Source organism: Triticum urartu, chromosome 2 (genome assembly GCF_003073215.2).
Source record: "Triticum urartu cultivar G1812 chromosome 2, Tu2.1, whole genome shotgun sequence".
Classification (NCBI taxonomy): domain Eukaryota; kingdom Viridiplantae; phylum Streptophyta; class Magnoliopsida; order Poales; family Poaceae; genus Triticum; species Triticum urartu.
In genome coordinates, this window is record NC_053023.1 from 143,624,312 (window position 1) to 143,638,960 (window position 14,649).

At 46.3% G+C, this 14,649-nt stretch overlaps 1 protein-coding gene across 3 annotated transcripts; it reads right to left on the reverse strand.

Moving 5' to 3' along the window:
* Positions 1-10,125: 10,125 nt before the first annotated feature.
* LOC125536437 (transmembrane protein 45A-like) lies at positions 10,126-13,495 on the reverse strand. Of its 3 annotated transcripts, none has more exons than XM_048699667.1 (4): positions 13,318-13,495; positions 12,722-13,189; positions 11,745-12,019; positions 10,126-10,467 (listed from the first exon to the last, which is right to left on the reverse strand). In XM_048699667.1, the coding sequence occupies exons 2-4, from the start codon at positions 13,072-13,074 to the stop codon at positions 10,220-10,222; spliced, it is 876 nt and encodes a 291-aa protein (XP_048555624.1). In that variant the 5' UTR covers positions 13,075-13,189; positions 13,318-13,495; the 3' UTR covers positions 10,126-10,219. The 3 variants fall into 3 exon arrangements, with proteins under 3 accessions (XP_048555624.1, XP_048555623.1, XP_048555622.1); XM_048699666.1 differs by having other exon boundaries at positions 13,274-13,495; XM_048699665.1 differs by having other exon boundaries at positions 12,722-13,495.
* Positions 13,496-14,649: the final 1,154 nt, after the last annotated feature.

Here is a 14,649-nt window from a genome sequence, read left to right on the forward strand (position 1 = left end):
TAAATAGATCCCAAAAAGTGGAACAAATTTTCACGAAGTGCCACAAAACATGCTCGATGGCATGACAGATAAAGGAGTTTTTGCTATCCTATTACAAGAAGCTTCAAAGCGGCTACAAGTGCATAATTGTTTTTTGGCATTGGCATACAATATCTGCTAACCGGCTGCCGGTTTAAGACGCTTCGTCTGGACGGTTTGACGGTTGAGGGTCAGTTGGTGCGATCACTTCTTCTTCATCCCTCCCCAGACGCTGGAAATCAACCGTCGACCAATCGACTCCAGTTAAAGCTTGAAACACGGCCTCTTCATGGATAAGGCTGGAGGGGTTAATATCAGGAGCAAAGGTATGCTTACGGATTGGAGGCACAAGTTCTTCGACTTCATGGATTTCGGCAGGCTATCTCTTCCCTTCAGCGTCATAAGCCGGTTGGAAATGAGACAAGTCTGTGTCCTCTGCCAGTTTGCTGGCTATTGGCCGCATTTCTTTGGTCAGCCTTCGAAGGTCATCATTGTCGAAGTTTGAACCGTCCTCCTTTACACTTGGATATCCTTTAATGATGTCCTCCACTTCAAGATCTGGAATCCATGCCTTGGCTCGGATTAGTGCGGTTAATGCACCTGCTCTTGCAGTTGCCTTCTTCAGTTTGGTAATCCGGGCTGGTAACATGCCCAGCTTCTCAAGAGTTTCCTTTATCAGTGATGATGCCGGTTTATTGTAAGCCGCATTGCAAATAGCCCGCTGGGACCCAGAGTACAACTGTTCAATCAAGGTATACGCCGCTTTAAGCTTCATCCGCATATCTATGCCCAGATGAGAAATACGAGTGCCTGTTACAGTTTAAAATCAGCGTTCTGGTCAATGATAAGGTTCCATGAATTGGACAAACTGCACAAGGAGATACTTACCAAAGATAGCGGAAGTCATGGCGTTGATTTGCCGTTTCAAACCAGCTAGTTCATCTACAACTGGTTTCAGGGCTGCTTCGGCATCCTCAACTCTTTTGGTTAAACCGGTTTTCTCGGTTTCCCAGTCAGCACGGTCTTTGTTAAAAGACTCTTTCAGCTTTTCCATCGCTGCTAGGGCTTTGGTCAGCTCCTCTTTGGGTTTCGCAGCTTCTGCTTGTTGGGACTTCATGTTCTCTTGCAAATCAGCGGTCCGGGCATCTCTATTGCTTAGTTCGGCCTACAACAGTGAAGAAATGTCAAACAACAGGATATATATTTTCTAAGTACAAAGCGTATAACAAGTTATACACTTTGTACTTGGGGGCTAATGCCTATTTGCTCTGATTCACTACATCTTTTACAAAGTCTCCAGAACAATGCAAGCATTATCCCTGACACTTGGGGGCTAATGTACATCTGTTCAAAATGGACGCATGGATTAAAACCCGGATTACCTTGCAAAGCTAAACCGGCCTTTGGGGGCTACGCTGAGGAAAGCTATATCATTACATTGGTAAAGTATCAGCCTTGGTTTTCACCAAGGACCTAACATTTTGAGGGTCAGTGGGAGAGACTTAAAGTGTTACAAAGACCCGGTTTACGATTAACATCATAAAATGGCCCTTGGGGGCTACTTGGGCTAGCATTTCAACTTTGGAATCAAGAAGTAAAGGGAGATGAAAATACCTCATAGCGTTCCTTCATCAAATTCACCAAACCGGCTTCATAGTCACGGTTTGAGTGCAGGCAGTTTAAGAAACCGGAGTGAAGCTCTTCAGCGTTGAGATGGGCATAACTTGATAAGTCAGCACTACATTTTCCCTTTTCCCTAGCAGCACTCTCTTCTTTGGCACTATGTTGGGCCAAGATGACAGGATGGCCAGGAGAGCTGTGGCCCATGCCAGTAATGATAACATCATCTCCTTGGCCTTCAGTGGTTTTTGCGAGTGATGACGGAGTTTCAGTATCTCTCATCGGACTAGCCCGGTTTGGAGCTGTCGGTTCAGTGTCAGGCACGGCAGGATCAGCTTCTAGTGGTTCATCAGTATTCTGATCTTGAAGGGGCGGTTCATCAGAGGCGGCTTCAGGATGAGGACCCTCCGATTCACGAGTTTGGTCCAGTTCACCTCTTTGCTCTTCTTCAAAAACTTCCTGGTCTTCTGACGGATTGTTGACCCGAGCTTTCTTGCTGGGTCTGGCTTTGGCTCTGCAAATAAATTAAAAGAGGGTCAGCATCTTATTCAAGATTTGTAACGCATTGGAAGAAAGGGTTTGAAAACTTACCCAGCCATAGTTTTTAGAGGAGGGAGTTGGGTTGCTGTCGACTCGCCAGAGGATGAGGGAGGTGTCACCTGATAATTTGAATCGGACGGATTAAGAGGTTATCTGAAATAACCTGCCTTGGGATAAGAATTGTCAGAAGTGGAAGGGACCTCACACCGGCGCTTCCGAACCGGGGTATCAGGTAAACTGGCTGAAGTGACCTGTTGGCCACTATGCCGGGTTGTCCAGCGAGCTTCATGCTGCTGCGTCTTCAAAATAAATGTTGGATCCAAGTAAGCAAGAGGATGAGAAGAGCTTACTTTCCTGACTGCTTGACGGTTTTTTGTGTTGGCATAGAGTCTGAACCGGAGGAAAAGGTAATTACCTCTACATCATCAGCTTGGCTGCCTTCTACGTCCTCCTGATAAAGATCGTTGTTAATGAGGTGCATGAAAAGGGAGCCAAGTGAGTCAAGTTCTACCTCAACTTCCGGATCATCAGCATCTTCATCAAGTTCCATGTTGATCCGGTCAGCCGTTTTCCGCTTTGAGGTCCGCTTGACGGCTATGGTTTTGGGACGGGATGGTTTGACCGCTTTATCCCCGGTTGGCTTTACCGCTTTATCTATGGATTTCCGTTTCCAGAAGGGATCATCACCCTATTCATACATAAACAGAAGAAGGATTACAAGTTGAACAAGTTAAAGATATCAAAGATGAAAATGAAGTATAGTGCTTACAGCAGGCGGTTTGTTCTGAGTATAGAAGGGGTTCAAGCCGGTTTGACGACAGACTGATTCCGATTCATTCAAAATTTTCTTTACGCCTTCAGTGACCTCTTCATCAGTCACCTGAATGTTGATATGGCATTGAGGGTCTTTAACATCACCGGTGTACTCACACATTAAACCGGGGCGGCGGCTTAGCGGCAAGACGCTCCAAGATATCCAACAGCGCACGAAATCAACACATGTTAAACCTTTGGCCATAAAGGCCCGGAGCTTGGCGATTTGAGGGACATATTTGGCCCGTTCTGCAGAACTTAAGCGCTGCGGCATTGGATGGGTGTTGGAAAGCCAGTGATCACGATAGCCTGGAAGGGGATTCTCATCTTCAGGAGAAGTATCTCTGCAGTAAAATCAAGTCTGGTTCCATTCCTTAGGATGGCTGTGCAGTTTGGCATGAGGGAATTCAACTTCCTTCCGCTTTTGAACTGAGACACCACCAAGTTCAGTATTGGGGCCATTTACAAACTCTGTACATCGGTTCAGATGAAAAAAGTCCCAGAACAGCTCAGCAGTGGGCTCTTCTTGCAAGTACGCTTCACAGAAAACTTGGAAGTTGCATATATTGGACACCGAGTTGGGTCCAATATCTTGAGGATGGAGTTGGAAACTGGCAAGAACATCCCGGAAAAACTTTGACCCTGGCGGTTTGAAGCCACGGCCTATGTGGTCGACAAAGATCACTACCTCACCCTGCCTCGGGGGAGGAGGATTCTCTGTTCCTGGAACTCACCACCGGATCTCTGTCTTCTTTGGCAAGGTGCCGATACTAACCATTTCGTTCAATTGATCTTCGGTGATCTGGGAGGGAGCCCAGTTGCAAGCGGCAAACTGTTTGGCCATTGTGAAACGAAAAGCTGAAAAGGAAATGCCGGTTTACGAGTCATTCATGGAGGAGCGCAAGATGTAATGGAATAAACATATACCGGTATGGGAAATTGCGTAAACCGAGGACTAATATAAATAGTAAATGACAAGGTCGTATAAAGGGCATACATGTGTTGTTAAACCGGACTATTGCCATCAACGTGCAGAAGGTTTGCCGGTTTACTAGGGGACTAATGGTATGAGATAGATTGTTTTTACAAAGCTAAACCGCCTAGATGGTAAATAGGATACAGATATAAGGTGAAGAGGGTTAAGTAAGGCAAAAACAGGATCACAGGGGCATTTCGGATCTACCACAAGTCAGGAAAAGAAAAGGATTTAGACCTAAAAGGAAAAAAGGTTGGTCCCGAAACAGTTCATAAAGGACTAGATCAGTTTTTTGCGCATAAGGGTTTGTGGTGGTAACAGAAGGTTAGCCATGGCATGGGATACGTCAAGTGTGAAGTGTCCATCTATAGACTAAGGAGGAACAGGGAAGAACAACACCGAAGCCCCGATGAACTTCAAAGAACTGCGAAGAACAAGGAAACCCTAATGGATCTAGAAAGGAAGGAGGAAAGGACTTACTGCGGCCGCGGAAGCAGCGGAGGTGTGCTGTGGAGCTCTGGTACGAACAGGTTGATGCAGCGGCCAACGGTGATGCAGAGGCGAGGCTTGACGATGGCGGCGACGCTCAGGTGTGGGGACGTCGCGAGGAAGAAGAAGGGATGAAGGGGTAACGGAAAGAAAAGAAACGGGTCCTCTGCCCCTATTTATAAGGCGAAGCCATAAAACGGCAAGTGCGGGAATCGAGGAGCTCAAAAATGGATAATTAATAATGGTGTCACCTCGATGACTGGATATGCATTAACGAAGGTAATCCTCAGCTTCAACGAATAGATGACGTCAGGGCGGTTTGTTATGGTCCTGGAACATGACGTCACGGCGGTTTACAAGATCAAAGTGAAAATGCAAAGGAGGAATTTTTCTAAGTGATGAAGATTGACATGAACTAGTTCAAACCAATCTGGGGCCTAATGTTAGGGATATTACTACTGGACGTAAACCGGCCAGGAATAGCCGGATTATCTTTATGAAGATTAGAAGTCCATGAAGAACTAAGAATGATGACGCTTTGCGAAGGCCCAAGGCCCAGAGGCGAGTTAAGGCCTGTAGATGTAAACCGACTTAATTGTGTGACTTGCTTTGTAAGATAGGAAGTGTGGAGACCGAACCGGACACGTTTATGATCCGGCTTCGGGACTCTGTAAACCGGCGGGTGTCAACCTGTGTATATAAAGGGACGACCCAGCGGCGGTTCAGGAACAGACAACAACTCGAGGGCCAGACAAAGCGGATTCGCTCCCTGGCCTTCGAAACCCTAGAAATACCAATCACAACTAGACGTAGGCTTTTACCTTCATAGAAGGGGCCGAACTAGTATAAACTCCCCGTGTCCCCTTGTCCGGTTTAACCCCTTTAAGCTAACCCGTTGCGATGGCTCCACGACTAAGTCCTTTCATAAGGACATCTGCCGTGACAAACCCACGACAGGTGCCTTGGTCATCCCCAAGCTTAGGTTCTTGCCACTCCTTATTCCATAGTCCATCAAATCCTTACCCAAAACTTGAAAACTTCACATCACAAAACTCAACAGAAAATCTCATAAGCTCCGTTAGTATAAGAAAATAAATCACCACTTTTTGGTACTGTTGTGGAATCATTCTTTATTTATATTAGTGTTCCAACTTTTCCATGGTTCATACCCCCCGATACTACCCATATATTCATCAAAATAAGCAAACAACACATAGAAAACATAATCTGTCAAAAACAGAACAATCGGTAGCAATCTGGATATTTCGAATACTTATGTAACTCCAAAAATTCTGAAAAATTAGGACGGCCTAAGAAATTTGTTTATTAATCTTCTGCAAAAATATTCACTATTTTATCACACTTCTGTTAAAAATTAGAATTGTTTCCCTGAGCGCAAAAGTTTTTGTTTTTCAGCAAGATCAAATCGACTATCACCATAAGCTATCCCAAAGGTCTTACTTGGCACAAACACTAATTAAAACACAAAACACATCTAACTAGAGGCTAGATGAATTATTTATTGCAAAACAGAACCTAAAAAGTAAAAATAAAAATAAAATTGGGTTGCCTCCCAACAAGCGCAATTGTTTAACGCCCTTAGTTAGGCATAAAACACGAATAGATCTAGGTATTATCGTAATAATGATAAGGCAAATCGCGAAAACTCATCAAATACTCCCTTCGTTCAGTAGAAATTTTTCTTTGTGGCAAGCAAAAGTAATCAAAAGGGCTAAATTTAATAGGATAAGAATCCCCAAGATCGATCTCGGGAGGAATTGGTTCCTCCTTCGGCCTTTTGTATTGTATGACCAACTCATCATTATAAGCATTCTTTTGAAAAAAAGTCACGAGATTGTGTCCAAGAGAGAAATCCAATCCGTTGTTTTGTATAGCAAAATTATCATTAAGCTCAGAAATCTTATCAACTAAAACATTGGTACGGACTCTCTTTCTTAAATTTTCATCATAAGCAACATGATCTAGAGATCGTAAACGCATTATGTTCTCTTGATTAAAAAGAATTCCCTCTATGGGAGGATGACCACCATCTACTTTATAACACGCGAAAATTTCACTAGCTTCTTTCATAATAAATCCAAACTCATGTGCTAGGAATATAGTGGCGGCATGCTTAACAAAAGAAGGGTCAATATTAGAAAACTCTAGAAAAATCCTTTGAATGGATGGATGCATATGAACAAATTGTGTTTCAAGTTCAACTACAGGCAAACATATAGCATCCGCGAGACTACTAGTTTTATGGAGAATAGACCCACCCAAAGTGGGGAGCGCACCAGCACAAGTGAAGAAATATTGAATAACCCCTTTTCCAATAATATTGCCGCTACCTATGCGAAGCTTTTTAGTGTGTAGAATAGTAGTTTCTTCATTAGGATTAGTATTGACAAAAGCATCAAAGTTCTCCTCATCGTTAGTACTATCTTTTCCAGTGATAACCTCCCCAATTTCAAACATGGTGGCAGCAAACAAATCTAGCAAACAGACAACCAAAAGGCAAACGAAGAAGACAAACTGAAGAGGGGCGAAGAAAAGGCAAATCTTTTCGAAAATCATTTTAGAAGTGGGGGAGAGGAAAACGAGAGGCGAATGATGAATAATGTAATGCAAGAGATGAGAGTTTATGATGGGTACTTGGTATGGCTTGACTTGGCGTAGATCTTCCCGGCAACGGCGCCAGAAATTCTTCCTGCTACTTCTTGAGCTTGCGTTGGTTTTTCCCTTGAAGAGGAAAGGGTGATGCAGCAAAGTAGAGATAAGTATTCCCCTCGGTTTGAGAACCAAGGTATCAATCCAGTAGGAGACAACGCATAAGTCACCGAATACCTGCACAAACAATCAAACAACTTGCACCCAACACGATAAAGGGGTTGTCAATCCCTTCATGGTTACTTGCAAAAGTAAGATCTGATAGAGATAGATAAACGGTAAAGTAAATATTTTTGGTATTTTTGGTTTATAGATTGGAAAGTAAAAGATTGCAAAATAGTAGATCAAAAACTTATATGATGGAAAATAGACCCGGGGGCCATAGGTTTCACTAGAGGCTTCTCTCAAGATAGAAAATAATACGATGGGTGAACAAATTACTGCCAAGCAATTGATAGAAAAGCAGAAAGTTATGACGATATCTAAGGCAATGATCATGAATATAGGCAGCACATCCATGTCAAGTAGACCGAAACGATTCTGCATCTACTACTATTACTCCACACATCGACCACTATCCAACATGCATCTATAGTATTAAGTTCATAAAGAATGGAGTAACGCATTAAGCAAGATGACATGATGTAGAGGAATTAACTCAAGCAATATGATGAAAACCCCATCTTTTTATCCTCGATGGCAACAATACAATACGTGCCTTGCTGCCCCTACTGTCACCGGGAAAGGACACCGCAAGATTAAACCCAAAGCTAAGCACTTCTCCCATTGCAAGAAAAACCAATCTAGTTGGCCAAACCAAACCTATAGTTCGAAGAGAATTACAAAGATATCAAATCACGCATAAAAGAATTCAAAGGAGATTCAAATAATATTCATAGATAAGTTGATCATAAATCCACAATTCATCGGATCTCGGCAAACACACCGCAAAAGAGTATTACATCGAATAGGTCTCCAAGAACGTCGAGGAGAACATGGTATTGAGAATCAAAGAGAGAGAATAAGCCATCTAGCTACTAGCTATAGACCCATAGGTCTGTGGTAAACTACTCACGCTTCATCAGAAGGGCAATAGGGTTCATCTAGAAGCCCTCCGTGATCGAATCCCCCTCCGGCAGGGTGCCGGAAAAGGTCCCTAGATGGGATCTCACAGGTACAGAAAGTTGCGGCGATGGAAAAGTGTTTTCGTGGATGCCTCTGTTGGTTTGGGGATATATGGGAATATATAGGTGCAAGAATTAGGACAGGGAGTGCACGAGGGGCCCACAAGGGTGAGGGTGCGCCCTACGTCCTTGTGGCCACCTCGTGGCTCCTCCTACTTCATCTCCAAGTCTCATGGTTGTCTTCTGGTTCAAGAAAAATCATCGCGAAGGTTTTATTCCATTTGGTATTTCTTTTCTGTGAAACTCAAAAACAGGGAAAAAACAGGAACTGGCACTGGGCTTTAGGTTAATAGGTTAGTCCCAAAAATAATATAAAATAGCATATTAATGCATATAAAACACCCAAAATGGATAATATAATATCATGGAACAATAAAAAATTATAGATACGTTGGAGATGTATCAGCTTCCGATGGGGATCTGTTACCCGCAACGATGGCACGATGGCGCGTTTGTCCTTTGGAGTCGTCACTGAGGGGTTCCTCCTCTCTACCGGGCTATGGTTGTTGGGTTGTCATGGTGATTGTTGGTGTGGTGAGACACTTTCTCAGGGTTCGATGGCGAGTCTTGGGTGGTTCCTGGGAGAAAGCTTTACTGATCGAGGGGGTCGATGCCGGTGATGACGGCGCTTGCGTGCATCGTTTTCCCTTGTTGAAGGCGTATTAGAAGAGCTCGCTCATTTCTCTCCGGGTAGCGGATGAGTAGGCGGTGGAATTGCGTTGGCCGGTTGTGGCTTGGTCGGGGTTTTGCCTGATTGCCCATTAATCAATTAAGCAATTGTGTGGTTTTTAGAGCGTCTACAACCGGACCTCTCAAACCCGCCTCATACGCCCGGGCGGGCCGACCGGTCACTGCGCGGTCACGATTTTTTGACCCAGACGGGCCTCTCAAACGGCCCTCAAACGCCCGGGTTGTCCGGCACCCCCCATATCTAGCCCAAATATGGGGCGGATATGGGGGCGCCCGGGCACGCCCGCCATGTCGGCCTGACGGCGTGGCCCCACACGGACTCGTCGGGAAACCCAACGGTCCGACGGGTACCTAGACCGTCACCGCGGTGTGAACGTCGCGTGGCGCCGCTCCGGCTCACCGCCCGAGGCCGTAGCTGGCTATTTAATCCGGTCGGCGCCCCCAGCCCTAGCATATCCGCCTCTTCCCTCCCTTCGCCGCCACTCGAGCCCGTTAGCCATGCCCCCACGCCGCCGCTACTACACGATCCAGCACCATCTCTTCCTCCTTGAGCAGGTCCGGATCTGTAGGGAAGCGGGGCTACCTCTGGAACCAGAGGAGGATTTCGAGGAGGTCTCGGCGGAGCAGGAAGGGGAGGAGGAGCAGGAGCCGGCGGAGGAGGAAGAGAAGGAGGAGAAGGAGCAGGAGCCGGCGGACGAGGAAGAGGAGGAGGAGTAGGAGCCGGCGGAGGAGGCGCCACCGCTGGATGTGGGGGAGAAGGAGGCACCGGCGATGGAGGACGACATGGGCGTGTGGTCGGAGCAGCACGCCATCCTGAACTCCATCCGCTCGAAGTCGGCTGCGGAGGCCAGGCGTCGCCGTCGGTAACAGATGGAGACGGCGCAGGCAGCCCTGGCTCCGGCGCTGGCGGCTCAAGCCATCTCCGACAACGACGAAATTTGAGTAGTATAGAATGTAGTACGTAGCTATATATTCGGCATGTTTTTGTATGGATTTAGGGGATGAATATGAGAGAGTTGTATGTGGAGAAAGAAATATGAGACGTGAGAGGTCGGATTTGCCAAATCCGATTATAGATACTCTTAGCCTCGTTTTCCATATAAACTGGATAAACTCCATTCTTCTTTATAAAGTCGCAGGAGCACCGCACCTTTCTGTCAACAAAAATAAAACCACATGGCACACGTTGGTTGGAACCAAATCTTGATAAAAAAAGGTGTCATATGCCAACCAATCCACCCCTATCGGCGCTATTTTCTCGGTGCTCCATCTCGACGGAGTGCTTCGTCCTGAGGTCTGGGTGGCCGTACTTGGCCGCGGCGACGGCGTAGCAGCCTAGGGTGTAGGTGAACACAAGGAAGACGCACACGAAGAGCTGGAAGTTGGCGAGCTGCTCCGCGCGCTCCCCGGCCGCTTGCCCATGGCACTCGATGTTCCTGCCAGCATCGTGGTGGCACCCCGCGGGGCAGGGGCGGAGCCAAGATTTTAGTATAGAGGGGCCAAGTCAAGTTCATTTTTTTCTGGAGCAAAAGTAAATGACTATAATCATACTATATATTGATGTGTTGCACACTAAAAGACATGCATATGATTGTATGAGTTTAAATTCACCTCTACAATTGCCAATAAGATAAAAAAGTTTAATAATTTCACTGCAAGAGAAATTACCTGCTAACTCTTTTTCAACATGTAAGATCATTCAATATCAAAGTAACTCGTCTCCCATATGGCGGCGCTTAACTGATAAATAAATAGTTAGAGTGTTTAGGGGCACTTTGTCGCTGATATGGTCCCTCAGGTGTATATAGAAATTGGAGCTTCATCTTGCTTGTCCGGTGGTAGCTCCAATTTGACAATGTTTATCAGGTCTTGCAGATAACTTGGGGTTATGTTGTTTTCTTATTCTACAACTTTTACCATGTCCGGCATATTCTTATTATGAGTGTCAATTCGACTGGGATTTGTAACTTGCGCATCAGCATCATTAACAATTCAGTAGGTTGAGAACTTGAAGAATCCGGCTTAAAAAGAATTAATCATAGAGGCATTTCGTGGCGCTTTTATCTTCGTATCTGTCGAATTGCAGTCTCACAATTAGCTGTTCGACATAGGAAAAATTTGCATCACAAATAGGAACTCATATAAGATAATTCGCATCATGATCACCATTATTTCAAGGATAATACAAGATAGGATCGTACCATCACAAATCACACAACCGAAACAAGTAAACAACAAAAAGCTGATGTATAATTTGAACAACGATACAAGACGGGAATTGAGATTACTAGATGGTGTGATGTAGTGATGTGTTAAACCATGTGTCCTTGGCTAGTTCCCGTTGGTTGGATCCGGAAGATTTGGCAACTGAAGAAGGTTGCGTCGCGCCATGCCATAAGAATAGGATCGAGAGCAGCAGCAGGCTGGGAGAGCAGAGGCGGCCGGGAGGCCTAGGGCACGGAACGGCTGCGGATAATTTTCTGCGTACTAATCACAGGAGAACACAACTTTCAGGAGGAGACTTGAGCCAATAGCCCAACCTGATTGCTAGTGGGCTTCACATGGGCCTTATTCCCTTTTCTAAACTTAACGCTGAGATAGAGGGGGCCAAGTATAGATATACGTGGGATTACATGCTTTCGTATCGCTAATTAGACAGTATCGCTCGATCATTGGTGGTGTCGGGGGGGGGGGGGGGGGGGTGTACGGCTCGCCCCCCTTTGTCTCCGCCACTGCCGCGGGGCGCATCGGCCCATAGAGCGTGAACGCCATCTGGTAGAACCACATGCCCTGCAGGGTCATCAGCACGCCACTAGCAAGGTCGACAGGGAAGCTCACCGGGAGGAGCGCACCGAGGACGGTGGAGGCGACGCAGAGCCCAATCAGCAGAACTAGGAGGTAGTGGTAGTATCCCTCCAGCCCCTGGTGGGTGGTTGAGTGGAAGTAGAAGAGCAGCAGCTCTGCAGTGAAGGCCGTTGCCAGCACCACACACAACGCGCCCTCCGTTAGGGGCAGGTACCTGCGTGCGGTGATCGCCAGTGAAAGCCCAAGTTAGCTCACCGGGGTGCTTACAGATTGGAATTACTGCAATTTCATTCGCATTTGGACAGAAACAATGTTCAGTTAAGTTCCTTGCAGTCAATATTCCAAAATGGTTTGCGAGAAAACAAAATGGTGACACGATTTCGGTGATGACTATGTGTACTTTTACAATGAGATATACATATTTTGTGATAACAATGGCTGAATGGACAAGATCAAAAACAACGGCAATAGGATTGCAGGGCAAATAGGTTACACAGAAACTCCACTGGGACCAAGGTAGAACCCTCAAGTATCATGGAATGTGAAACCAAGTGACGTTGCATATCTGCTCACAAAATGGCAGAGATGGCCTCTGGCCCCCATCTCCCACTCCTAAGAAATTAGAAGTATAGAAACGAAACTTCCGCGTTATTTCTTCTTTCTGTAAGCTATAAGTTCATCTGAATACCTCTTGCTTTGGTGGACGGGTATATTCACCCAATCACCCTTCCTTTTATGAAAATATGATATGCATGCTTATGCGTATTTTAAAGAGAGAGAAAAATACCTCTTGCTACAAACGATTGAGTGAAAAGAGAATGAAATGAATACAATTCTGAGGAAAAATGGATGAATCCTGGATCATGTCATCTATGGCGGTATAGTGCAAAGAGATGATAGATGGATGGATGCTGACCTCGTCTTTTCAGAGAGGAGAGCGAGGGCACCGAAGAGGAAGAACATGAGCAGCATGCCGCCATGCTCGAGGTCGTTGAGGTGTGCCGGGTTGACTCCGCCGCCGGGTGCAAATATGTGGAGATGAGTAGAGTAAAGCACCTCCACGCACATATCCAGGAAGGCGCCTCCGGCGATCACGTAGAGCTCGAGGTGCGCCAGCGCCCCGCTGCTGCCGCCGCCCACGGGGTTCCAGACGAGGAGGCGGAACCCGGCCGGGTCGAAGGCGAAGCGCGCCACGGCCGCCCACACGTTCCAGGCGCCCACGGCCAGGAACAGCGTTCCCGGCAGAAGGTGCCCCTTGAACGACCCCATCAGCGCCGCTGTTCACCTGCCCTGCTTCGGATCTGCGCGCGGCTCGCCTCCGGCGTTGACTTCTATCCCCGGCGCCCTTTAGCCCACGTCCTCGCTCGTGGTACTAGCACGCTTCCTGAAAGAACGGATCAGCGACCATCGGTTAGCGTCGTCCGCTGGCAACATGCACGCGTCTCGCTGACGAAAGTAAAACCAAAACCAAATCTCGACGAGGCCGACGAACGAGAAGACGACCGACGAAACCTCGAGATGAGGAACGAGGTGCGCGACTACACGTAGTGCCTGGGGGGCAAGGAACGGAATCAAAATCTCGCGGAGGAGAAGCCTAAAATCACCAAAGGGCTAAGTTCACCGATTTGACCTTGTAATAGAACTTAGTTTAGCGACTGATTTTCGAACCGGGTCAGTCGATTTTTAAGAGTTCGCCACAGGAAAAGAAGGGACTCGTCGGAGGGGTGCCTCATTATTTATCTTAGGGTTTAGGATGCAGATGGTGGTGGACGACGTGGTGGGGGGCGGTGGCGCACTTCGCCGGAGAAAAAACCCAATGCTGCACATTTGGCGGTCCCGGAAGAAGAAGAAGAGGTGAGGAAGAAAAAGGTCCAGGCGCCACATGATCTTCATGCAACGGTCCACAACGATCGACTGGCCCTAATTGAAAAATTCAGTCGACTAATGTGTGGCCGCACCCAATAGAACTTTAGACCTCTTCCAGATTTTTTTATTATGTCCTTTTGAGCTTGGAGAGTGATTACCATGAAGAGTCAAACGCACGATGTAGATGTATGTGAAGCTGGGAAGGCTTATAATATGATAGCAAAAAGGGTCAGCAATAATCAATTCAGAGATGCAAAGTTGAATAAACGTTCAACGACGGTACTGTGCTGATCCTAGGCTAGACCGTGCTAGAGACGCGAGGCTAGAACACTAACAAAATCACGGCGCTGCACGTAAACAAGGGAAAAGCATACCCTGGAACTATTTCTTTGCTCTGTTTTTTTTGCGCACCTCTTTTTTTTGCGCTCCTCTTTTTTCGAAAAATCACTATAATGGCGAGTGTCTCAAAACTCTTCCCTCGTCAAACTGACAGGATGGGCATGAATTTTTTTTATTTTTTCGGAAATCAGGGCAGCGATGACGAAAAAGTGCGACAAAAAATCACTATGATGGCACATGGCTTAAAAGACTCAGAAAAGCCTAAAAATAGGATAGGGAAAATATATTTTTGCCTATGAAAATTTTGGCCTAAAAATTGCGCGACGGTTTCCAGACTTTTTTTTTGAAACCTACTCAGGCAAGGAAGCACGAATCGGAAATTAGACGGATCTCGAAAACAAACCTAATATGAAAGGAACTCGGATTGGTGGTGGATATATGGTGATAGGATATGGCAGCGGTGGTGGTATATAGATACAGATTAGTGGTGTTATATGGATATTGATTGGTGGACGGATAAGCGGTGGTGGTAGATGGCAGGAGCAATGATGATGGTGCAGCGGCGGCGTGACAACTTATGACCAGAACTCGAAACTCTAAAAGACGAGACTCTAAGACCAACAACTAGACACGACGATG

What these genes read in the sequence shown, in the direction of transcription:
- LOC125536437 (XM_048699667.1), bottom strand. Translation starts at nt 13,074, where the DNA reads ATGGGGTCGTTCAAGGGGCACCTTCTGCCGGGAACGCTGTTCCTGGCC. An exon ending in CTCCTCTCTGAAAAGACGAG is followed by an intron (nt 12,020 to 12,721) that starts GTCAGCATCCAT and finishes CACCGCACGCAG; the next exon opens with GTACCTGCCCCTAACGGAGG. An exon ending in CACGCTCTATGGGCCGATGC is followed by an intron (nt 10,468 to 11,744) that starts GCCCCGCGGCAG and finishes GGCTCCGCCCCT; the next exon opens with GCCCCGCGGGGTGCCACCAC.